The 24,980-nt window shown below is 39.8% G+C and overlaps 3 protein-coding genes across 5 annotated transcripts in view; 2 read left to right on the top strand and 1 right to left on the bottom strand.

Moving 5' to 3' along the window:
* Positions 1-720: 720 nt before the first annotated feature.
* On the top strand, positions 721-4,138 carry slc52a2 (solute carrier family 52 member 2). Its single transcript, XM_034892651.1, has 4 exons — positions 721-979; positions 1,750-2,599; positions 2,734-2,857; positions 3,566-4,138. The coding sequence occupies exons 1-4, from the start codon at positions 850-852 to the stop codon at positions 3,782-3,784; spliced, it is 1,323 nt and encodes a 440-aa protein (XP_034748542.1). The 5' UTR covers positions 721-849; the 3' UTR covers positions 3,785-4,138.
* A 2,641-nt stretch (positions 4,139-6,779) lies between these two features.
* Positions 6,780-11,149, top strand: si:ch73-196l6.5 (riboflavin transporter 2). Of its 2 annotated transcripts, XR_004659445.1 has the most exons (5): positions 6,780-7,038; positions 8,429-9,456; positions 10,285-10,408; positions 10,553-10,817; positions 10,879-11,149. XR_004659445.1 is itself a non-coding variant. In XM_034892757.1 (4 exons), exons 2-4 carry the CDS (start codon positions 8,444-8,446, stop codon positions 10,760-10,762), a joined length of 1,347 nt encoding a protein of 448 aa, XP_034748648.1. In that variant the 5' UTR covers positions 6,780-7,038; positions 8,429-8,443; the 3' UTR covers positions 10,763-11,149. The 2 variants fall into 2 exon arrangements, 1 of the variants encoding a protein (XP_034748648.1); XM_034892757.1 differs by having other exon boundaries at positions 10,553-11,149.
* Positions 11,150-14,315: 3,166 nt separating this feature from the next.
* The window catches only part of nfatc1 (nuclear factor of activated T cells 1), a 42,995-nt gene continuing 32,330 nt past the window's right edge, over positions 14,316-24,980 (bottom strand). The window contains exons 10-11 of one of the 2 annotated variants that reach the window (XM_034891666.1): positions 19,553-19,668; positions 14,316-15,811 (exon numbers count right to left, since the gene is read on the bottom strand). In XM_034891666.1, coding sequence (XP_034747557.1) covers positions 19,568-19,668 — 101 coding nt within the window. In that variant the 3' untranslated portion in view covers positions 14,316-15,811; positions 19,553-19,567. The remainder of the gene's footprint in view (positions 15,812-19,552; positions 19,669-24,980) is intronic. The other variant, XM_034891668.1, reaches the window with a different exon arrangement.

Raw genomic sequence — 24,980 nt, 5'->3', positions numbered from 1 at the left:
AAACATATTTACAGCAACTCAGTGCATAAATCATAACCAGCAACAAATTGTCAAATTCATTTCCATTTCAGATTACAACCTCCCCTACTGATGAACACTTCAAATCACTGTTAAAAACATCTCTTCTCTCTGGCCTTTACTTCCAGCTAAGGATAGATATTACCATTGTTAGTTCATTATTTTCTTTTCAACTGCTTCATTGTTGGTTCTACCTTGTGAAGCACTTTGGTCAACCAAGTTGTTTTTAAACGTTTTATATAAATAAATTGACATTGACAAATAAAAATCCTTAAGTATAACCTTTTTAGAGGGAAAACCGTGTTTTTGAAAAGGTCTCTGACGCCGCCCGCATCACATGTCAGTGGGTGAGAAAACGAACGCATCCGTAAGGCTCGAACCAGAGCCATAGCCAACTAGTCTTGAGTTTTTTTAGCATTGGTGAGTTCTGTGATGATGGTGCCTTCAAGTTCCTTGGAAAACTGACCGCCCCAAACAGACAAAACACACACGCTACGCGGTTTTTTGCCCTATACCTTATTAGACAATAAAAACAATTGTCCATTCTACAGTCCTGATACGGGAATTGTGGTTAATGTTTAAAACCAGAGATTAAGTTCATTGAGTTTAAATCGCTGCATTTCGCCACATTAGTTAAGGTTTCTTGTCCCACGTCGGACGCCGTATTAAATGAGTTGAGCAGCGGGCGGGGTTAAGCTTTTAACTTCGCCCACATTGAGGTCTGCTGGTCTGTTGCATAGACTTTATATTTATGGATTGAAGTCAGGGGCTTTTCAACAAAATCAAGCGGGTAACCAACCAACGGGTTAGTTCTCTGGTCGCAGTAATACCATGGCTGGAAGATGGTGGAGCAGTGCGGCGGTAACCCACGTGCTGGTGGCTTTGTTCGCCATGGGCTCCTGGATTTCCGTAAACAGTCTGTGGCTCGAGCTCCCGGTGGTTGTCAACGTATTGCCTGAAGGTCAGTGCTCCAGTTGAGATGATATGTTCACCCGGTCTGGCCTTTGGTCATAAAGATTTAAGACTTTATCAAAACATAACGATGGTCACATTATTTGGACATCTTTGCTTTAATATTTTGTAAATAATATAATTTAAATGTTTAGTGTAAAGTTACGGGGCACAGTATTATTTTTACGTAGCTACCATTTAAACGAAGTTCAGATTATTATTCCTCTTCATACCATTTTAGAGGGACACATTGTACTCACTACTCCACTACATTTCTACAGCTGTAGTTACTTGTTACTAATAATGTATTGATTAAACTACCCACCAGCATACATAGTTATATGTACATGCACAGTAATTCAATACCCTACTAATAATAACTTAAATAATACCGGTTTTTAAATAACAGAGTGGTCGTTCTGTTGCAAAATAAGTTCTTTTACTTTTTATACTCTAAAATTACTTCTGCTGGAATTTTGTCGTGCAGCATTTTTACTTGTCATGTAGTATTGCTACCATTACTAAGGCAACAATATCTGAATACACCTGCTTTTGATGTGTGTTAGATTATATAGATTAAAACTTTAATTTGTAATTGCTGGAAATAATTCATATCAACTACAAGAGACGTTTGTTTCTAAGTTTTTCCTGAAAGCACCAGTGGTCAACCCCAAAACATTGTTTAATTTTTCATTTTAAGATGTTAAAAATAAAGTGACCATTGTGTTTGTTTACCTATAGCTTGTTGCCCTTACTGATAGCCGTCTTTTCTTGTTTTAGGGTGGAACCTGCCAGCCTATATCTCAGTGCTGATAGCGTTTGGGAACATTGGTCCAATAGCAGTGACCATCACACACCACTGTGCTCCAGGACGTTTGAACGAACGCCTCGTCATCCACTGCATCCAGGTGCTGGCCGTGGTAGCCTCGGGATTCCTGGCTGTCTTCTGGTCACACACCGTCACAATCGCCGAAGAGAAAAGGTCACTGGTGTTCCTGCTCATCACCTTTGTGTTGTCTTTTGTTTGCTGTACGTCCAACGTCACCTTCCTGCCTTTTATGTTCAGTTACCCCCCTCAGTACATTCGTACCTTCTTCATTGGCCAGGGCCTCAGCGCCTTGTTTCCTTGTATTGTGGCTTTGGGGCAAGGCGTTGGGAAGCTGAAGTGTAAAACTGTAAATGGCACCGTGCAGCCAGAGTATTTAGAAGAGAACTTTCCCGTACAGAACTTCTTCTGGTTCTTGTGCGTCATGCTGTCAATCTCAGCGCTGAGTTTCCAGGCTTTAATGCAAAGGCAGATAGAGTCACAGGAAAATGCACCGCCACAGGAGTCTGACACTTCAGCAGCCGGAAAGAATGGAGAGGAAACACACCCACTACACAACGGAGGGACACCGGTGTCTGAGGAACAGGTGCAGGTGGAGGAACAGCCACAGACATTTTGGACACAGCGGAACATCTACCTGCTGTCTCTGCTCGCAGTCTCCAACGCCCTCACCAACGGGGTCCTGCCGTCTGTACAGAGTTTCTCCTATTTGCCCTATAGCACCATGACCTTTCACCTCTCTGTGGTCCTTGGCAACATAGCCAACCCCCTGGCCTGCTTTGTAGCTATGTTTTTTATCCTGAGGTGAGAAAATATTGGTTAATTATTTAAGTACATACATTTTAAGTATTTGTAAGATGCTTAAATTTAATAGTTCTGACCATCTTTTCTTATAAAAGTTTTGGCTAAAGTGTTTTGTTTTTCATTTTGTCTTTCAGGTCCTCCACTGGTCTGGGCTTCTTGTCTTTAGCAGGGGGAGTATTTGCTGCGTATCTTCTGGCGTTAGCAGCACTAAGCCCCTGTCCTCCACTCCTGGGAAACCATGCTGGTGTGGCTTTAGTGGTGAGTGGTGATACATATTTCTAGAGCTGGGCATCATTTAAAATGCATCGACACAATACCCCGGTGTATAGTACGTTCTCTTTGTACTCGGAGGTCAAAGTCAGAAACACGGCCCTTGAACTCAGGGAAATTGGGAAGTAAGACAACCTTGCAGTACCCCGAGCTCTAGATCCAACATGGATGCCCCATACATCAACAGTAGTAAAAGCTACACATAGTTTATTATCACATCTGTCTTATTTGTGTCTCACTTAATCAGATGTACACACAGTCCTGTCCAACTTCTATCTGTGGACATGTTACGCAGTTTGTATGCACAAAAAACAGCATAAAGCATAAAGTGATGGCTACCATGGCCCTAAGAGCTTAACCCACAAATAACTTAAGAAAACTCAAACAACAAGACAAACGCAATCAAATGAAGAAACCATCTTCATCAATTTAACTGCCAAAATGCTGCAAAGATAGAAAACCCAATCAAATACAGAAAAGCAACGCAAGCAGCACAGACAACAATGGAAACCGTTTCAGAGGGAAACTGAAAAGTGCTAACGGCAGGGAGGCGCTAGATGTTGCCATGGTTTGTAACTCGTTGAGTTATTAAAGGCCGCTATCCGTGATGTTGGAAAATGTTTTTTGCTCCGTCTTGTTTTCCCCCATTCACCTTGTCCACCACTGATTCCAGCTACTTGCTTCTGTCCTCTACAGGTCATCTCAGGGATTATTTTCACCGGCATCTTCTCCTATCTGAAGGTTGTGATTGGGACTCTGCTTCACGAGGCGGGTCACTCTGCCCTGCTGTGGTGCGGCATCTCTATTCAGGCCGGCTCCCTAATCGGAGCGCTCACCATGTTCCCTCTGGTCAGCGTATATCACGTGTTTAAAGTGGCTAAAGCATGTGTGGATAACTGCAGCAAGCACGAGTGAGATTTGTCATGTTTTTCTCAATTAAGTTTCTGTGGTTTTTTTTTTTTATCATGAGAAATTACTGTTTTAGCCCAGTTTATGGGGCTCCACAAGTAAAGCATCACATGTGTCTTCATCTGTCTGGTTGTGGAGCATGCCACCAATGAAGCATCCTGTCCTGATTCAGAGGCCTCTGATCTGTGAAAACATTTCCAGATAATGGGAGCATTGTGTTGCACATTGGACAAGGGGATGTAAAAAGCATATGATGCAGTAATACATCTGTTAGTTGTTTACTATCAGCAGCTGATGTTTTTCCCTACATTAATAAACCATGTGAAAAGTAACATACTCAGGGAAACAATCATTAACTTATTCCACATTTGTTGCTCCTGAAAGGCGAAAGGTGTTTTTTTTATTTTTTATTTTAGTGACTATTTTTAAATGTTTGTCTACCTCTTACCTTTAATTCACGTATAATATGATTATATTTCATCAAAGTCACATATATGATTCAGATGTGCTGAAGTCAGCATTATGAAAATTGTAAAATGTTTTGCCATAAAACACTTCATAGATGCGGTGACGTTCCTTGAAGTCAAAATTATTTTTGTGCCTGATAATTCTTTTAAATTTACTAAAACAAGGCTTTCACAGTTTTCTTTTAGAATTGACTGCTTCTCATGTTTTGTATACTAGAATAATAGTTTGTTTACCAGTCATTTTGGGTTTGTATTAATTCTAAATATACAGTGATGTAATGTTACCTTAAGGGAACAATATTTGGCCTAGAAAGTAATAAGTGAACAGTTTTGTTAAACAAGGGATTGTGTAACAATAATATATTCATCTTTGATACACACTAATACCCTGTAAGGATTTTATTAACAATGCTGCTACAGTCCATCAGATTTAATAACTTCATTATACTCTACAGAAGTTTACAGAGGAAGAATGTTAGGTTGCCTTAACTTTGTAATCTTTCTTTTTTAATGTATTAAGCCGTTAAATTCTGTGCTGACTTAACAGTATATGAATTGTTTGAATAATTAAATGGTTGATGGTGCTTGTTGTTGTTTTTTTTAAGTGTTTTATGAAGGACACAAAATGATTAGTAAATAAAGAAGCTTTTTTGTCTTTAAGCAGCGGTGTTGTTTTCTTCCCAGTAGGATCTGTGAAAGGTTATTATAGGATAACCATTGAAAGGAGCTCTTAGCCAGAGTATAAAGCAACAGCGAACTACAACAATGGCTAGACCATAGCTGCATCATTAGATGAGAGGGAAATCAAAAGCGGGATTAATTATTTTGTATATTGCATTTTGTGTTTGCCTTTAGATTTACTGTGATGACTGACTCGCTTTATTGCTCAACTTTCTTTATTTAGGCAACATTAATGCCCATTAATGTACATACAAAAAAATGCTGCTTCCTTCATCAATGGTCCACTCATACTTAGTTGAGTTTAATTTAGTTACCAGCTAAACAAAACATGTTATTCTACTCTGTGAAGGTACATTTTCCAAATTCGCTAGACATCTGATAAAAAAGTATCTCAAATTAAATGAAATTATCCCCTGAAGACTTACATTAAAATTTCCCCACAGGGTGGTCTATTTCCTTCTTTCAAGCTTTGGTCCTCTAGCAGAGGCCTGAGGGTTCTGGGCAGTAGCTGCTCCCAGGACTGGGGTCTTCTGGACAGAGAAGATTCTTGTTCTTGGAATTCGCTGGAGCCACTGTCCCAGTTTGGGGATTACAGCCCCGAGTGCTGCGTTAACCACTGGAACCAGTTCCTTTCACTTTCCACATCTTCTCTAGCTCCTCCTACAAGTCCTTGGTTTTTTTCCAAGCTTCTTGGGTTTCTTCTTGATGTTGCTGTGGCTTGGGATTGCTGCATCTATCACAACTGCCTTCCTCGGCTGTTTGTCGATGATGATGTCCAGTTGGTTAGTCATCACCATGTTATCCCTTTGGGTCTGGAACTCCCACAGTATCTTAGCACTGCCATTCTCAGCCGCCTTTGGAGTTGCCTCCTACTTTGACCGTGGGACTTCCAGCCCATACTCGCCAGTCGGCACAGATGCTCCTGCACACTTTGCCAGCCAATTGGTTATGACGTTTCATAGATGCCGTACCTGCCTGCATCTTACACCCTGCTGTAATGTGCTGGACTGTCTCAGGGGTATCTTCAGCCTGCACATGGGGTCCTCTCTGATCTGGTCAACACTGGCTTCTATTGATTGTGTGCTTCGCTCCTGTTGTTGCGCTGCCATGATTAGTACCTCTGTGTTATCTTTCAGACCAGCCTTTTCCAGCCATAGGTAGATTACACTGGCAGCCGCTTCTATCTCTCAGTGATCTATTCCATGCATGGGCTTGGCCTTCCATAATGATTTCTCTTCTCCTCCTGCCTCTTCATCTTCTGGTTTCTGCTGCTTGACAGGCATTATTATAACTTGTTATTGTTGTGTGGGAAAGACTAGCAACGTAAGTTTCTCTTTGCATGATCTAAGCTGTTTTTAATGTGCATATCACAATAAACATCTTGGTTTTTGATTCACTTAGCAGCCAAGTATGTGTTTTCAGGAGGTTAACATGCTAAGACGTTTTCTTTTGATTAATTAGCCTAGCTGTTTCCGCACATTTCCAGCATTGTCGCTAAGCTAAGCTAAGCTAACTGGCTGTAGCCTTAATTTTAAACAGACACTTATGAGAATGGTATCAATCTGTTTATCTAACTCAGCAATAAAGCAAATCTGAGTTTTTCTGAAAATGTAAAACTAATACTTTAAATATTTCACAAACGATGCTCCACATGATCAGTTAAATTAACACAGATTAACTGTTTTTTGGTGCATGGGGATTTGTAATAACTTGTCGACCTTAAATTAACTAATGAAATGTGTAGTTGTGTAAGTTTAAGGCGTAAACAAACACTCACTTTCACCTCTGCTCCCCTGATCCCCTTAAGCAGAATTAACAAATTCTGTAGATTCGTTAATGCGTCTCACTTATTCAAATAATTGCCTCAAGATAGAGAAATTGCATGACATGGCTGTAAATGACATGTGATGATCCTCAAAGTCCCAACAGCGAAGGTACTCAGGGTTGAGACAATGATCAGTTAAGCAAACGTGTGTCATGGTTGGTTACATTCTATCACACCCACTTACCCCGAGGAGGGTTTAATCCCTTGGTGCACACAGAGTTTATACTGCACAGGACTTTGGCTTCTTTCTTTCTCCAGAAAACATTAAACTCTCCGACAAACAGCATGTGAGTATCTGCAGGGGTGCGTGTCATCCATTTCATTCTTATTTATGCTTTAATGGTTTGAAATGTGTGTGATTTCCGCTATTTTGCATCTATTACAGCACTGTAAATCAAAATATATAAAAAATGAGGATTGTGGTTCCAGATTCAACAGATAATTCTTATTTATCAGTTAACACTGCTTTGTAAGTCTCTCCTCTAACACTTCATCAAAAACTACACAGCATGCAGTTTCTTTTCCCAATAAACAATTCCCTTTCAGATGTTTTCCAAGGTTATGTAATGGTTGCCAGTGCAGTAAGTGGTCATGTTATCTTTGCTGTATGCTTGGTGTTTTAAACGGGATTTACCCACACCCTGCCTGGGATCAAAAGGAGAAATAACAGTGAAATTGCATGTAGGCTAACAATTTAATATGTTTCAGCTCACGTGACAGTGACAGTGTTTATTTTACAGCTAGCAGACCAGATTAAAGACAAGACTTGAAGAAAACATTACATAAACATTAACCAAATGTAGGAATAAGTCACTTTCAGGATATGCTGGCAGAGGGATGCTTCCGCCATGGGACACACAAATCTGTGGTGTTGTGTTTACAACTGACATTTTGTGTAGTCAAGTGTTTGTTGACTAAAAGGGAAACTATGCAGTTTTTTTAGCTTAATTTGCCTTAACCCTTGTGTTGTCTTCCCGTCGAAATTGAAAGTAAACACTTTTGTTGAGGCTTTTTTTAAATCAATGTTTTTAACTTTTTCCTTATGTTTTTGTCCCATTGTTCAACGCTTTTTTTTCCCCCGATGTTTCTCACTTTTGACGTTTTCAACACTACGTAACACTAACTTATTAACTTTAGTTTTACAGTTATTTTTGGAATTTATGTTCATTAACCTCATTTATAGGAAAATACACCTAATGGTTGAGTTAGAAAAGCAGAAATTAGTAATTATTTAGACTAAAATTATAGGAATCGATGTTGATGGATAATTAAGACTGGAACATGTCAACTTTTACTCAATACTATTTCAAAACCACTTCAATTTAACTAACCATAACCTAGAACCATGTTTTAACATTTAAACTTAGTTTGTTTTTCCCTTGAAAGAGCAGCTCCAAGTAATAATCAATGTATTATTATTTTTTAAATTTTTTTTATAAATATTAAATTATGATACTTGCCAATACACAAATTTCACATTTATACATCTTCCGATGGCCTGCTGTGCACTGACTAAAAGAGTATCTTGGTTCTCGAGTTAAGATATTTCACAAAAACTAAACACGTGTACCTTAATCACAGAGCCATGGATGGCAAAAATTATGACAGTTTCAGATTTGAGTTTTCAAATTCAGTTTGAGACAACACTAACTGACCTTCTTCATCTTCTACTTCCAGAAGCACACCTCAAACATGTCCCTTCTCACCCACCTGTTGGCGTGTCTGTTCGGGATGGGCTCCTGGGTCTCCATCAACGGCCTGTGGGTGGAGCTGCCCCTGATGGTCCCCCAGATCCCAGAGGGTTGGTACCTGCCGTCGTACCTCTCCGTCCTCATCCAGATGGCCAACGTTGGGCCTCTCTTTGTCACCCTGATGCATCGCTTCCGGCCCGGCGCCCTGAATGAAGCAGCAGTCATATATGCGATCATTGGCCTGGGAACTGTGGCAAGCTTCCTGCTGGGCTTCTTCTGGAAGGAGACTGTCGTAGTGGCGGGTGTTCCTCGCAGTGTAGCCCTCCTCGTCTTAACTTTCTTCCTCGCTGCTGTCGACTGCACTTCCTCCGTCACCTTCCTGCCATTCATGATGCGTCTCAAGACTCAGTACCTGACCACCTACTACATTGGGGAGGGTGTGAGCGGCCTGCTGCCCGCTTTAGTGGCTTTGATTCAGGGAGTTGGAGTGGTCCACTGCATAAACACCACCCAGTCTTTGAACCACACCCTGAATTCCTCCAACACCTCGGTGACCTTTGACCTCCAGGCGCAGTATCAGCCAGCCAACTTCTCCGCTGAGGTGTTTTTCTTCTTCCTCAGTGCCATGATGCTGGTGTGCCTGGTGGCGTTCCTGCTGCTGAACTACCACCCATCTGTGGCCAGGGAGCATCCCAGTGGTCAATACACAAATGGGGTGAAGAAGAAGTCTCAAAGAAACAGGAGGTGGGCCGAGCAGAAGCCCATGATGGATCCATACATATCTGCAGTCCAGAAGCGCAGAAGCAGCTTTGGTACTGGCTCTTACAGCTGGACGCAGGTGTTTTATATCTTTGTGATCCTGGCCTGGGTGAACGCTCTGACCAACGTGGTGCTTCCCTCGGTGCAGTCCTACTCATGCCTGCCGTACGGGAACAAGGCCTATCACCTATCAGCAACCATGGCTGCTGTGTCCAACCCTCTTGCCTGCTTCTTCGCCATGTTCTTCCCTATTAGGTCAGTTCATCTATCCCAGACTATCCGTTTGTTTTAGAAAAAAAAAAAGTCTCAAAATAACCTCTAGGATTCGTCCTTTTTTCTGCACAAATCCTCAGGAAAAGAAAGTTTATATAAAAATAAGTTATTTTTGTAATCTTTGTAAGTTATAAAATGTGGATGTGTTCAGGTTTCTATATTCTTAGTTTTTCAAACGTTTTTTTTATAGGTTTAAGTGCAAAATAATTTTTAAAACCATAAGTATGTGAACACATACATCATGTAGATTAAATTGTGTCAGTTTTTTTCTACATGAATCTAAAAGACAAATTGAATTGCAGAGGTGAGAATGTGCTCATCATGATAAAATGTAAACTGTATCACCCCATCAGAGCTTTTATTATCAATTAGTCCCAATTTGCCAGACCTATCTTGACAGCGCTGTGGAATAAAGTCCGACTACATCACACATACATTCTGGGATAGGAAAAAACGCTCTGGGTTGTTTGCATTTCTTTAAACCAATCCCAATTGTCATGGCAGGTGCTAATCCCCGACACAGCAAACAGTGGCTCTGATTCGGACTAATTATCGATTAACTTGCTTTATTTTAGCAATCGTTGACTAGTTTTGTCCAGTTTCCGAGAGGCCAAGTGACGTATTTAAATCACTTGTTTGAAGTTTAAACCTAAAAGACATTAAAAATGCAAATCTCTAAACCTCAAGTGGCCTCAGACCTCATTTTAAGAATCTTTACAGACACGTGTGGAGTAGGACAAATACATTTTAGGACTGTAAACTTGTGGTAATGCATTAAATAGTTTTAAAAAGTAATGCACCATTTCTCAGGTCGCTGCTGTTGATGGGCGTTCTCACAGTCATAGGCAGTGGTGTTGGAGCTTATATAATGGGCATGGCAGTGCTGAGTCCATGTCCACTCCTGGCTGATGAAACATCAGGGGGTGTCATCATTGTGAGTACGATGTCAGGCTTCATTTGCTCAAATTACCTCCATTATCTTCCTAACTTGTGTAAATGTTACTGAAACACTACACACAGGCATCAAAAATGCAAATATTTAAGTTTCTAAACTCACCTGCTGCCTCCCCCTCTACAGGTGCTGGCCTGGATCCTGTTTGTTCTCACTCTGTCCTATGTGAAGGTGATCATCGGGGTTATCCTGCGTGACGAGGGCCACAGCGCCCTTGTGTGGTGTGGAGCTGTGGTGCAGCTGGGCTCTCTGCTGGGGGCTGTGACCATGTTCCCAGTGGTCAGTGTGTACAGCTACTTTTCATCAGGGGACCCATGCAACACCAAATGTCCCTAAATGGACAAGTCATGCAGATGAGACCGGAGGCAGAATTTTAGTAAAGACTCGACAGATTTCACATCTTTGTTTTGACCAAGATATCCAATGGAAGAATATTAAATGTTTGGTTTTTATTTTTACCAGAATTATTTACTTTGCAACATCTGAATCTGAACCTGTCATTTGAGAGCTTCCACTTTTTATAAAAAAATCAAACCCCAAAGATAGAAGTGTATATAAAGTTATAACAGCTGTACTCATCATGCTGTTTAGACAGGATGAACGCTTTGCTAATGTTGTGAAAATACTCCACTACAAGTAATAGTCCAGCATTCTAATCCTTACTTAAGTAAAAGTGTATAAGTGTTGTCAACTAAATGTACTTAAAGTATAAAAAGTATTCATTTTGCATTCTGTAGATGTTTAAGGTTTGCTAATTTTAAGTTCTTCATGTACTGTTGGTTAGTTTTAGCTACAGCAATGCATTATATTCTATAAGATCATCATATTGTTGTGGCATGGCTGTCCTTTGAAAACCACATACAGTATGTCTAAAGAGTTTTAAAACTTTTAAGCCCTGTTTTCATTTCTGTGACCAAGTTTTTTGCAGCTGATCCAAGAGAATTTTTAAAGACTTTATCTGGCTTACGTAAGAAGAGGTAAAATTAGCTCAACAGATAATGGAACATTTTATCATTCAGATTATCACAAACGTTAAAAATCAACAGACTTTAAAATACGGGACATAAGGGGATTAAAACATGTAATCTGTAAAGTATTTTAATGTCAGAGAAATAGTGGAGAAAAAAGATCCACATTTTCTTCTGAGATGTAGTGGCACAGAAGTATTAAGTTACATAAAATGGGACTATGTTTGTTTGTAGAAAGTACGATTTTTAGGACTTAAATGAAGTTTATTATATGTAAGGAATTATAGCAGATACAACATTGCATTTGTAACATATTCCAGCATCACAGTAAATGAAATAACGTTTCATGTTCCACCATGTTAAAACAAACTTGAACCGTCAATTATACCTATAATGATATAATGATACATAATTTAATACTCAACACTCGTGAAGTCAAAGTGTATCCAGTTGCGGCTCGGGTGTTAACAAAGAATGACCTGCAGAATAATCTACCTAAGGAAAAAAACATTGATTTTCCTAACAGATGTGAGGAACGTGCAAGGCAGCCAACCAAAACCAACTGTGAATCCATCAAGCCCTGACTTTCATAGCAGAGTTTCAGTGTCAAGAGATCTGGCTGTGACACAATTAGGTGTCAAAAAGTACATACACCAATAATCTGTTTGCCAGCACAGTCATTTAATGTGTGAAAGTCCTGCATAAATCTTTCAAACCACAGGGTGTCAGTATGCACCGTAACCCAACACCCACCCACTGCCATGGAGAGGCCCTGAACAATAATATCACATCATGTGAAAAAGCTTGTGAACAGTAGATGTTAGGTTTCTGATGTGGGATTGTTTTCTCACTGGAGTTATAAATCATGCAGATTAATGTGGGATGAATGTTCTTTAGTTGTTATGAAATAATCACCAGTGAGAGAGGGGCCCCTGCAGATTCCGGGAACAGTAAAGATGCTATGCTTGTAGGCGAAAGCAATACTTGAGTAAAAGTACAAATATCTTACCAGAAAATGATGTTGGCAAAAGTTAAAATCTCTTTTTAGACTATTACTTCAGTAAAAGTCTTCAAGTGTCTGATATTTACTGTACTTAAGTATCAAAAGTAATTTTCTGGTATTAAATGTACCAAGTTGTGAGTTGTGACTTGAAGTCTTTATTTATTGGCTATAAAACTGTGTCTGGAACACAGCATTAGAGCAGTGAAGCAAGTGCATTCTGGGATTTGGTGTCTTTCATCCACATGAACCAAACACACATTTTCTGGCTTTTCTCTGCCTGTAAGGCAGCAATTTCATAACAAAAATTTCAAATTTCTACTACATAAGTGACCCAACTTAAAGATATATTCATCTTTCCAACGGTGAAATATCCCTTTAAGAGTGGGACTAACTGCACAAAGCGTGGAAGTGTAAGAGTTATGTGATGTATTGTAACTACAGTACTGCTCTATTCAGCCTTCAGTTTCTATTTGTTTTTGTAGAGTAAGTATATCCACAAGCTTACTCTTGAGCTTTGCTTTGAATGTGATATGCAACATGCAAAACCATATTAATGGTCCTTTAACATAAAATCCTGCCCAGTGAAGCTGTAACTACAGAGAAGAACTGTGAAGAAGAGACAAACTGTATTGGTGACACATGGGGAAAATAATTTTTTTCTGTGAATAAACCTCTTCTGAAAAGAAACACCCTTGATCCTGATGTACGCCCTAATAATGTGTGTGGGGCTGCGGCTTATACACTGTCCCATACTAGCAGCCTAAAATCTGTCCCATACTAGCAGTGGAAACCTTTAACGTCCACTTAAAACAAACCTCAAGAACAGCCTTTTTTTCATCTTTGAAACCTTGCCAAAATTAGGAACATCCTGTCTCAAGACCAGGCTAAAAAACTAGTCCATGCATTTATTTCTTCCAGGCTGGACTATTACAATTCCTTATCATCAGGATGCTTTAATAAGTCGCTTAAGACTCTCCAGCTGATCCAGAATGCTGCAGCACGTTTTCTGACAGGAACAAAGAAAATAAATCATATTTCTCCTGTAATAGCTTCTCTGCATTGGCTTCTTGTAAAATCCAGGATTGAATTTAAAATCCTTCTCCTGACCTACAAAGCTCTAAATGGTCAAGCACCATAATATCTTGAAGAGCTCACAGTACCTGAATGTCCCACTAGAGTGCTGCACTCTCAGAAGGCAGTTACTTGTGATTCCTAGAATCTTTAAAAGTAGGGTATGGGGAATAGTGTGGGTATAGGGAGTAGGGGAATAGGAGCTGTAATAGATTTAGACTACCGGGGGACTTTCTTTGACACACTAAGATCCTCTCTCCTCTCTCTCTTTCCATTTGTGTGCATCCATGTCCCAGAAATCCTTGTTACTAATCTAACTCTGGGGAGTTATTCCCCGGAGTCCTTATGTTCTTTTTTTGCCCAGCATGTCTCCTTGGATTAGCGAGGCACCAAAATCATGTTTGCAGCTAGCGTGGTCCTGCTACACATCCTGCGATGCCCTGTTGCATCCCGCTATGCTCTGTGGTGCCTTGCAAAGTCCTGCTACGGCCTGCTGTTCCCTGTAACGCCCTGCAGTGTTATGCCATGAACTACTACAAACTACTATTACCAGTCACTGTCCAATTATCTTTAATTGTGACTGTTATTGCCACCATTCGTTGCACCCCCAACCGTCCCCGTCAGACACCGCCTACCCAGAGCCTGGGTCTGTCCGAGGTTTCTTCTTAAAAGGAAGTCTTGTTTCTCCTGTGGGAATTACTAGAATTGTTGGGTCTTTGTAAATTATAGTGTGTCCTAGACCTACCCTATTTGTAAAGTGTTTTGAGATGCCTCTTGTTGTGAATCAATACTATAAATAAAAAATCTAATTGAATATATTGCTGTAGCTACAGTAAGAAACAGATCATTCAGATGAAAGAGATGAAAGCTTATTTATTGACAAATACACAAAATAGGTCACAAAGCAGAATTATGAGTTGTAGACTAACAATAACCTCCTCGGTAAACAATCCAGCATGGCTTCAGTTACAAGGATTAAGACTCATAAATACACATAATAAAAACGTGTAGGCCCATTCTGTTTGACTATAAGAGCGCAAACATATGGGTAGATGAACCATGAACATGAATAAACAGAGCACATGCTAAGAGAATAAATATGAAAATACAAAACCAAACAAAAGAATTTATATATGTGTATTGCTGTTCACGGTTGTTAAGTATTCTTTGGATCAGAGACCTTCTTAGTTGCATTCTTTGAGAGAGACAAGCGGCATGTTGCATAGCTTAAAGCTTTGTCAAAACTGAGATGATTTCTTTATCAATAAAAGTCAACTGTAGCCAACAATTTACTCCACAGTTGATCTTCTTTTCAAGTCAGTACGCACAAATGACACAAAAGACTCATTCCTTCTTTCCCATCTAAAAGGTTTTGTTAATGTTGTTATGACTTGACTTTAAGTGAGAGTAACATGTTGCCTCAATGACAGAAACTACAAGTAATACCCCAGGTTTAGTGGGTAAGTGCTAAATGTTGGTTGTGAATACATAAAATGTATTAGATAATTTTAACTTAATTTGTCCAAACAAATGCTAACCAAAGATGATTTAAAGTGAAACTATGCAACTTTTGAACACATTCCTTCTTTTATCCATAGAAACTCAGAAGAACTAAAACAGACCATTCGTTTGTTTTGTTGCTAAAGCCTCACTGGGTCTGGCTAATGGGTGGCTAATGACAAGTCTCTATTTGTGCTACCGTGATACCATCTTTTAGCATTTAAACTTCATCCCATAAAGTTACATTTTCTCGCTTTATCACATCTTTGATCTGTAGAAGTTGAACATGTGAAGCCAAACTCGGGCCACGTTTCTGTTTCCAGTCGAAAAGGCACTTTTCTTTTAAATTGTCTCTTTGTAAAGCCAGGTATGCAAGCTGAAGCATTACAGATACTGTATATATACAAATAACATCACTCACAGGCACAGAATCATTTACAAACTGCAGCAAAAAAATCATGGAAAGCACCATTTGGTCCTCTGAAGCATACTTTGTTGTGGGGTGGCAGGTTTGGTTGCTACATACTCAATATACACGTCTTCAAAAAAAGTCAGTCCTATGATTTATTCCTCTGATAATTTCTGTGTAAAGGCATAATATATGAAAAACAAGGCACAAGTTGGACCCTGGTCATCTGGACAAAACATTTACATTTGTTCTCATTGCATTTCCTTTTGCTGCTTCCTGCATGCTATAGTCCAAGCATGAAAAGCACAATGTCAAATTCGGTTGGGTGTTTTCCCTTTGTTTTTTGTTTCCTGTGTCAGTTTAGTTGGTAACGGGAAACTACGCATGGCTGTGGACGGAGATGCTCGACAGATCGTTCCGGATGATCTCGTTGACTGCAGAGAAAAAGAGAGAAACATGCGGTCAGTATTTGTGACGTCCACATGGAGTAAAGTCACCATGCTGAGTGTGTGCGTGGAGTAAAAAGTTGTGTTAAACAGCTTTAAAGCCCTTGAAAACCCAGTTTCTTAATTAGTAGAATTAGTATCTTGCTTGCTAGCGATGGGATCTGACATATACACAACATGCTCTGCCGTCCCATTAGAGATATCTGTAGCATATTTCTGATTTTCTTTCTGCTTTTCTCACAGGTTTGTGGTGGGATGGACAAAGGGGATGTCACATATTTCCATGCACCAACCAGAATTTAGAAACATTTGATTCAAAATGAGTTAATGAGTTATTACCTTGTGTTGCCAGGACACTGTCACCTAAAACTGATTAAGTTCATCAGAGTAGTTTTTAACTGTTAACCTTTTGATTAATTATAGCTGAGGAGAAGTTTTTCATCAAAACTTAAACTTTGATTGTTGCTTATTTGGTCATGAAAATGTAATCTCAAACTAGTTTTCAGGGGCTTTACAAAATAATAAATTATAGTATTAGAAATAGTTTTTTTTTTTTGACATGAACACAGTGCTGATGAGAGCGATGAGAGTAAACCAAAGTGTAAAACCCAAGACAATCTGCCACTGTGGGTTTATCACTACTAGTGACCCCTTTTACATAACACGGTTAGTTCTTCCACATAAAAGGTATTTCAGTGCAGCTTTAACATTTTTATTTGAAACGACTGTGAACAATTCTCTGAGCTAACCTAACAGAATCACTTTATATCTGAGATCCCCAGACCTTTTTTCTATTCATCAAGAGAGATGATGCAACCTCCTGCTGTCTCTAAAGGATCCAGGTGCACTTGTTTATGTGTTTTTATCGGGGGGGAGGGAGGGGGGACGGGGATCCAAAAGCAACTGAGCAGGCTTACTAAAGCTTAACCAAAAAAATGTAGATATCAATGTACTGATAACAGAGAAAAGGAAAAAAAATACTCATTGTTTCCTTCCTAAAGGGGAATGAGTTAATTTTTTATTGGCTTTAACCGTTCTTATCTGTGAACTCATTCATTACTTTGAAGAGATTCTCTACAGTTCGTCCCTCTCTAGTCAGCTTGACACTTTTTCCTTCTAATCAGCCTCGAGGTTACGGATCAGGCCTTCTTTTTTTCTCAGCTCTCACAGAGATGAGAAATGTGAGAGGGGAAGGGGAACACCCCTGGTTGGATCCAGCCCCCGAGAAACCGAGCCAACAGGCCAATGGGAGGAATTCCCTCTGTCTGACTGGACGCTGGATAAGAAGCCTTGGAAACTTGAGATTCCGCTCCACACAATGGAATTACTTTTTTAAAGGTTTATTTCATTCAGGCAGCAAGGCAGCCTTTCCCTTGGTGACCTAGCACTAGCACAGCCGCTTCCTACCAGAAATACCACTCGCTTCCTATCACGAAAAAAGATGACAGGGTGTACGTGCCTCGCAAGTAGTGGAGGAGGCTGCCATGGTAAAAAAAACAAAAACAATACAAATGTATTATCATGCCTTAAGGGAGTAAAAAAAAAAACACAAAAAAAACAAGTCAAGCGAAACTTTAAATAAACTGAAAGTGTGGGTGCAAAACAACAAATCACCCAGAGCAATATGTTACAATCGTCTAGACACGAAGTGAATGTGTTTTGTTCGATGATTGACTACAGCTATTAATATAGCAACAGGAAGGTCTCTTGAGAGGTTTGATATCTGAAGTCCAGTAGCAATCTCACATGACTGTGTCACAGAAACACACGGACACATTGAACCTATTAAGTGGCTACGAAGATTCACAGCAATATGTCTTTGTGAAAAACTTGGCAGCGTGGAAGATACTCGTCAAGATGGCAGGGACATTTTTATTTGGGTGCTCTAAATCACTTCCTCTTGATTTAGTAGAGGGCCAAAAAACCCTCATCCTTCATGTTTAATCTTAAAGAGGAACTCTGGGCGCCTGGGTAGCTCACCTGGTAGAGCGCGCGCGCCCAAATGTAGAGGTTTGCTCCCCAGCGGCCGCGGCTTCAACTCTGACCTGCTGCCCTTCGCTGAGGTCATTTCCCCTATCTCTCCCCTTTCAAGTCTTCGGCTATCCTATAAAATTAAAGGCCTAAAATGCCCCAAAAATAATCTTGGAACTCCATCGAAACAACGTATGACGTCTTTACAGAATGATTACATGGTGTTGGGTTGGGAGACTAAAAATTTAGAAAGCCTGCATTACAAACTGGGGGTAAGAGGTCAAAGAAAATTGTGCTAATGGTGGCATTATGGGAAATGTAGAACCAGAGATTTTGAAGCTTGACACCTACTAGGGACTTTAAATATTTCAGCCTCTGCTGTTTTAATTCAGGCTGCTAGTTTTAAAAGTCTGTGTCTAAAATCACTGGAGTACCTCTTTAAAAGGACCAACCCTAGTGGTTTTGTCCATTGTATCTGTCTCACTATCAATACTACTATTAAATATCATGTACCACATTTCTGTATTGCTTTTTCTACCATTGGTTCCAATTATTTCTAATCTAGTAGCAACTGTGACAGAATATTTTTGGACCTCTGCTTCTTTTGATGAAGTCATATATTGTGTGGTAATGCTGTTGTGAGCCGGGATTAAAGACTCAATAATGGTGTATTCAAGGACGCTCTTACATCTAAGAGTAGGCTGGCAGACAAAACCCTTTTCTAAAGGGGACATGCTAGTGCACACACAGCGTGTCTAGGGGGCCTACCAACCCACAAACTGTAAAAAAGGCGACCCAATAATTTTTTGGGGGTCGCCTAGATCAGAAAACATGAGATGCATTAAACCATTCAGATGTAGCTTACTTTCCCATGTCCCACCCATGCTCAACAGAATATACCGCACGTTAATCTAAGTATCTCCAACCATGGCTTGAGAACTACCATAGCATGCTTTTCAGACAGCGGGTGATAATAAAAGTCATTCAGACGGACCGTATGAAAAACAAAATGTGTTTTTTGAACATTAAAACATGTAAATATGTCCTAGTAGAAACCCAAAGTGCAGTACAAGTATGAACTTGAAAATGAGCATATGTCTCCCTTAAAACAAGAAAAAACTATTTCAAAAATGAAAATCCACTTTAGTTTTTTGCCGGACTTAGTTAAAATGGTCTCTGTTCACCACTACAAATGTGTTCAATTCCCTCTCTACCAAGCTGATGTGTGGTGAGCGTCTGGCGTTGTAAGGCGGCCGTGCATCATCCAGGTGGGTGCTACACATTGGCGGTGTTAGAGAGTGGTTGATAAATGTTATGAATTATTATTATTATTGGTATTAAGGCTACGTTGTCATGCAATAATAAGAGAACTTTGATCAATAAATAGAGGTGAAAAGTTGATAATAAATAAATAGAGGTGAAAAGTTTATAATAATATGGATAAACAATCTAAAACAAGTTTCAGGCCATGCAAGCCGATATTGTGTAGTGAAACAGAAGGCTGTATTCATGTTTTATTGGCAAAAGGCTTAGAGAGATTTTTGAGACAAGGTTCAATTTGATCAGGGTAAGTTGTAACTCTGTCGTTAGAACAGTGTGATTAGAAGGGCTAATATTTCTATGTATACAGTGATGCAAGATGCTTTCTAATGTAGCTCATCATCCGGACAGCATGCTGCCAACAGCCATGTGAATGTGAGAATATGACCAATAGCACCAAAAAGACATACTTGAACCAGAAGAAATAAACACTCTAACCTCATCTCCACCCTGCTACAGCGTGTCGTTCCGCTGCCATGTGCGCTCTTCCCGGCCCAGACTGAACTGACTGACCTCCTCTCCTCTATTTGATCTGGCTTTGACCTTCTGCGCATCTGGAGGTGGAAGGATATAATCGTTGAGTTCAAAAACCTCAATGGGACCTTAATTACAACGACTTCTCAACGCGCCACACATCGAGCTTGGACGCCGGCTGTAAATTTAGGACATCAAGACATTGTCAGAACTCCACATCATGTCATCACCTGTCCAGTTGCTATCAAAATCACGGATGAATTATCGCGTTCAGATATTTGCCTTTGCGCATCATGGTGTGCCATATGTGGTGGAATCGTTTTCACGTGATAACAAAAGAATCAAAAGACAGGATTCAGTAGTTTGTTATGTTATAAAAACAAAGAAAGGCCATTCAGTAAAACGCTATCTTTTGCCCCACTGAGGCCACAACATTTACTGTTGATGTGTCCGTTGCCATGGCCCACTTTTCATTGCGGCGTCACATTTGATGTGGAGGATCTAATTGAAGAAAAGTCAATCTATTGATCTCTAAGTGTGTTTGCAACAAAGTCCTAAAAATAGGCTTAGCACCAGTGTGACATCTGTGTCATGTGTTCTCCGGTCACATCGATTCGCTCAAGAGACAGTCGAGGGATAGAGATGCTTCAAACAAGCGAACATCAGTAAACACCGCGAGTGGGATGATCAGCTCTGGGTTCTCTGTTTTTTAATTTAAATTATTTTTCCAGGATACATGATCTTAACCCTTGTGTTGTCTTCCCGTTAACCATGAACTTGTCCTTTCAGGTCAAAATTGAAAATGAACATTTCTTTTGTGCTTTTCTTGTGTTTTTGTTGCTTTTTTTGATTTATTTGTCATTTTTTCTGTGCTTTTTAAAAAAACCTGAGCTGGTTTAATTATAGGTTTTACACTTATTCTTGGAATTCATGGTCAACAAACATCATTTATATCAAATTATACATAAGGTTTTCGTTAAAAAAGGCAGAAATGTTGAATTATTTTGACTAATAGGATCACAAATGGGTGTATGTTAAAGTTTAGTCCGGATACTGTTGTGACACCATCAAAAAACACCCCAAAACTTCAATGAAAGTAATCGTTAATTTCCCTGAAGAATGTTTGGGCAATTTGGTTGAAAGAAATCCATATTTTGAATATAAAACACTTTGAAACCGGTCAATTTGGCCCGAGGACAACACAAGGGTTAAATGAGAAGGTATTCAGTCACTGTAGGGATCACTATTATACACAAATTTGATTAAATTGAAGACAACATAATTAATACAGGTGAAAAACAATCTCAATTCAAGGTCCATTTAGTGGCTGTTCTGGAGGTTTCCATCATGAGCTTCATCAGAGGATGTAGTTTGCTTAGTTGTTAGGTTCAAATTATCATGTTTTCTTAGGACTTCTGGTTAATGTTGAAGTTCAAAGTATTAGGATAATATGACTGAAAGCTCCAGAACAGCTACTTAATGGACCTTGTGGTCATATTGTTTCTTCCACTTCCATTGCTAAGGTCAATAAGGAACCTCAGACTCCTACAGCTGAGAACAAGAAGTATAGGGAAGTGTTTCTTACTAAACAATATATGCAACATTGAAAAAAACATGAAAATGCACTATATAATACATACAAACTTGTGGTAATTCATGTGACAATATTAATCTGTGCTCATGATTAAATCATGCATGTAATATAGTGTCCCCAAAACAACTCTGATTAAGTGCCATGCTAATAATTTAAACACAAGCCACTGCACACTCTCACACTTTACAGTTATTCAAGACCAAGGAAGGTGCAGTTTGATATGAAGTAATCCAGGAACTGGTTTCCTGTCCCGTGGAGGTCCACAGCAGCTGGAGCTGACTGATACAGCCCGGCTGTCCAACCAGGAAGCCCCTGACAAACGAGGAACTCCCAAAAAATTAGCAGGACAGCACTGTTTGCCTCATTAAGGGCCGAAACGCGTCAACATGATCCGGCCTGTAACAACACAATACTGCAGTGGAAGCGATCAGGCGGCGAGATATTGAAACAGTCTCTCTGATCCCTGTGGATAAATCAGCTGAGGGGCCAGAGCTGAGACAATGAGAGAAAACGGCTTGGGCGGGGGAGACAGAAACTCCCCCAAACCCACCGTTTATTGCCGCGTCAAGTAAAGTTGAGGCCACAAGCCACGGGATGTTCTTGGCCCACACAAAGAGGCTCCTACTGGGTTACTGCAAGTCAGTCCCACAGTGCGGTTCTGTAGTTCACCACAGATGCTGCCAATTTTTATCTTTTGAACCCAGGTATTTAAAAAAAAAACATGTCTGTGGACAATAGCTTTAGTCTTCAAAAAAATAGAATAATAGAAAGGAAGAAGACTTCAGCGAAATAATACCACAATGGCCAAATGCTTCATGAGGTAACTGGAAAAATCAAACCCTCTGTGCAGTAAAACAATCCTGCAATAAATAAATGTTGTAGATATGTACTCCTACAAACTGCATACGTACAAATGTTCACACCTTTATGTCAATGCACATACAGTCATGAACAATTAAAGCACACACACACACATGCACACAAACTGTTTTATCCTGAATCTATTGCGTATGTTTGTTAAATTGAATTTTAAAGCCTGAGCACGGTGCGAATTAGCTTCAGCTATACATTAGATCTGTTGCATCGCCTCTCCCTTTGTAACATCTGTATTGTTTCTGAAAAAATAAACAGACAAATAAACTGTTTCTAATTACAGCGCTGTTGCATTGCATTACATCATACTAGTGTTTATATTATGTTCTGGCCACTTATTGCATTTAGAAATGCATCAATAACTAACTGGCAACAAGTAATACACACCAGATGTGGATGTTGATGAATATGCGACAAACCAATTATGTATTTCCTTCAAAGATAGTGTGACACAAATTAGTTATTAAAAAGAACGGCTGATAAAACTGCGTCCTTTTGCAAGAGTGGGTGCAAATTATTCGAGGAAGCAAGCAGGTTTTACTGTATAATGTGTCAGACAGATTCAACAGGCTTCAGTCAGATACCTCTCACAAATCTACTCTCAAATTCTTTTCCTGTGATCATCTAAAGTCTCTGCTCATCAATTGTACTGTTCTGACATCTAACAAGGCCACAACACGCCATAAAAAGCATTGTGCAATGCTATTTGGCTCAGATCTGACTTCAAAATTCACGTTACCTCACTGCTGACAGAAGTCTACAGCACACTACTGTGCGTTGTAACGTATGGCTTTGGCCACCTCTTTCAGACTCTCTCTGAGCCAAAGGGAAGCATGCAAACCTCTCCAGTAAGCAAGTTTTATGGCAGCGTGGCCGGCCTCCATCTCCCTCAGCAGTGGCGGAGTTCAGACTGTGCACCCTGCAGCCTATACCTCCGGCTCGAGGCCAAACAGCAAAATCAAGACTTTCCATGAAAAGACATGAAAAGAATGTGTTACAGAAGGGGATCCTGTATAATATGAGAGGGCTGCACAAACAGGAAAAAATAATGTCAGGTCTGATAACGGGCAAAAAAAAGGGCAACAACAAAGTTCCCATGTGAGATCAAACACACCTGGCTGTCATTTTTATTTCTAAGCGAAGTTTACTGTGGCTACTTGACACAATAGGTGGTTGAAGATTTATGCATTTAAACTATTTGCGTCAAATTGTTCGGAAATCAAATAAAATTGCACTACATTAAATAAATTAATAGCAATGGTTAATCTCGATGTCTGCGTGCAACATGCAGATATGGATTTATTCAATTACAGCCCATAAACAATGGCCTATTTTCAGTAAATCCTTGCAATGATAGTCAGTGTCTCCCTAAAAGTCTCAGATGTCGTGGTTTGAGTTTTAACGAGCAAGGCTGAAATGAAATTACAGTAACAACACACCTGAGCGAGATTATAAAGTGAAATGTTGTATCAAACTCTGCCAAAGGTTTTGATGAAGTGAGAAGCCACATTAAGTTTGGAAAGCTTAGTAGAATTTCCTTCAATTTGCCAATGAAAACAAGCGTAATTGGGGGCCCCGCTCCTTTGGAAATATCCATGTACTTTAAAACTTAAAATTTTTATTTGTTATTTTAACTACACCTGGTTAGAACCAAAAACTCCTCAATAGCCATGAGCACCAGTTAATTACAAATCAATTATTTAGCTCTGGCTAAACAAAAGCCCCACAGACAGGGCTAACATGTGTTAATGTATTTACACAGACTGTTAAGAGGAAGTGGCACGGGAACAGTCTGAGTCCTGCAGTCTGCAGCCCAACAACAGGGTCTCACTCGCCATCGCCAGGAAGCTCGGCCAGACGATCCAGCAGGGGCTCTGGTGACGGATCAAAGACCCGCTGCTCCGTCCGCTGATAGCTGCTGGATAGTGTTGCTTCATCTACTGCCCTCCCCTTGTCTGCACAGGACTTACACACAGCCGGGACTGTTTCTTCTCGCCCCGAGAAAGATCATTTATCCAATTTATTTCAAATTACTGCAGCGCAGAGGACACGGCCCCCCAAACCTCAGTGGTGAGCGCAGAGGGCCTGAGCAGTGAGATCATAAAGTTTGTGCTCCTAAATATCTGCTCTTTGTGAGATAAATAAAAGCGGCTCACAAAATCTGTATTTATTATATTAGCAAGCTTTTGGCAGGCTTGTCTCATTCAGGGTTTCCAGCCAAATACTGTATATCAAATACTATCTAGTCCTCCACAGTGGCCTGTAACTGACACAAACGGCAATACCCCAGTTTCACAACATAGACAATCAGTGTGCTATGTCTGTTACAATAAAACTCACCTGTTATTTGATTTTTAAGACGTTTTTAGCCTTTAGGTAACATGTGTTGCAATGTTTTTTTGTCCTGGATCAAGAAATAGTTAAACATTTTGGGAAATAAGGCTTTTTTGCTTTCTTGCTCAGAGTTAAAATAGTCACGGACATAAACCCCACAAAACCCTGCGTTTTGACATTTTGATTTTGTACAGATTAAACAAATGAGACAAAAAGTGCAAATTAGTGAAATTTAGAGGTGCTGGTAGGCAGATTTTCTAACCTTTGGCCAGAGCCAGGCGAGCTGTTTCCTCCTTTCCAGTCTGTATAAGCTAAACTAATCAGCTGTGGTATCAGTGTTCTCATTTAACTCGGCAATAAAGCATGTGTTTTTCTCAAAATGTTGCACTTTTCCTTTAAATGCTAATGTCGGAGGAGATTTTCTCAAACACAAAAGCTTTGTGTCAGCTTTTGACTAAGTGATTAGTGAGTCATCCTGTATGATATTGATCAGAAATCCTGTCCGCACCTGCATATATATTACAAACCCGATTCCAAAAAAGTTGGGACACTGTACAAATTGTGAGTAAAAAAGGAATGGAATAATTTAGA

Source organism: Etheostoma cragini, chromosome 14 (genome assembly GCF_013103735.1).
Source record: "Etheostoma cragini isolate CJK2018 chromosome 14, CSU_Ecrag_1.0, whole genome shotgun sequence".
Classification (NCBI taxonomy): domain Eukaryota; kingdom Metazoa; phylum Chordata; class Actinopteri; order Perciformes; family Percidae; genus Etheostoma; species Etheostoma cragini.
Note: the sequence above shows the minus strand (reverse complement) of the source record. Positions and strands in the feature narration are given on the sequence as shown.

Coding starts and splice junctions, on each gene's coding strand:
- slc52a2 (XM_034892651.1), top strand. CDS start 850: ATGGCTGGAAGATGGTGGAGCAGTGCGGCGGTAACCCACGTGCTGGTG. Junction 2,600..2,733: donor GCTATGTTTTTTATCCTGAG/GTGAGAAAATAT, acceptor TTTGTCTTTCAG/GTCCTCCACTGGTCTGGGCT. Junction 2,858..3,565: donor ATGCTGGTGTGGCTTTAGTG/GTGAGTGGTGAT, acceptor TGTCCTCTACAG/GTCATCTCAGGGATTATTTT.
- si:ch73-196l6.5 (XM_034892757.1), top strand. CDS start 8,444: ATGTCCCTTCTCACCCACCTGTTGGCGTGTCTGTTCGGGATGGGCTCC. Junction 9,457..10,284: donor GCCATGTTCTTCCCTATTAG/GTCAGTTCATCT, acceptor ACCATTTCTCAG/GTCGCTGCTGTTGATGGGCG. Junction 10,409..10,552: donor CATCAGGGGGTGTCATCATT/GTGAGTACGATG, acceptor CCCCCTCTACAG/GTGCTGGCCTGGATCCTGTT.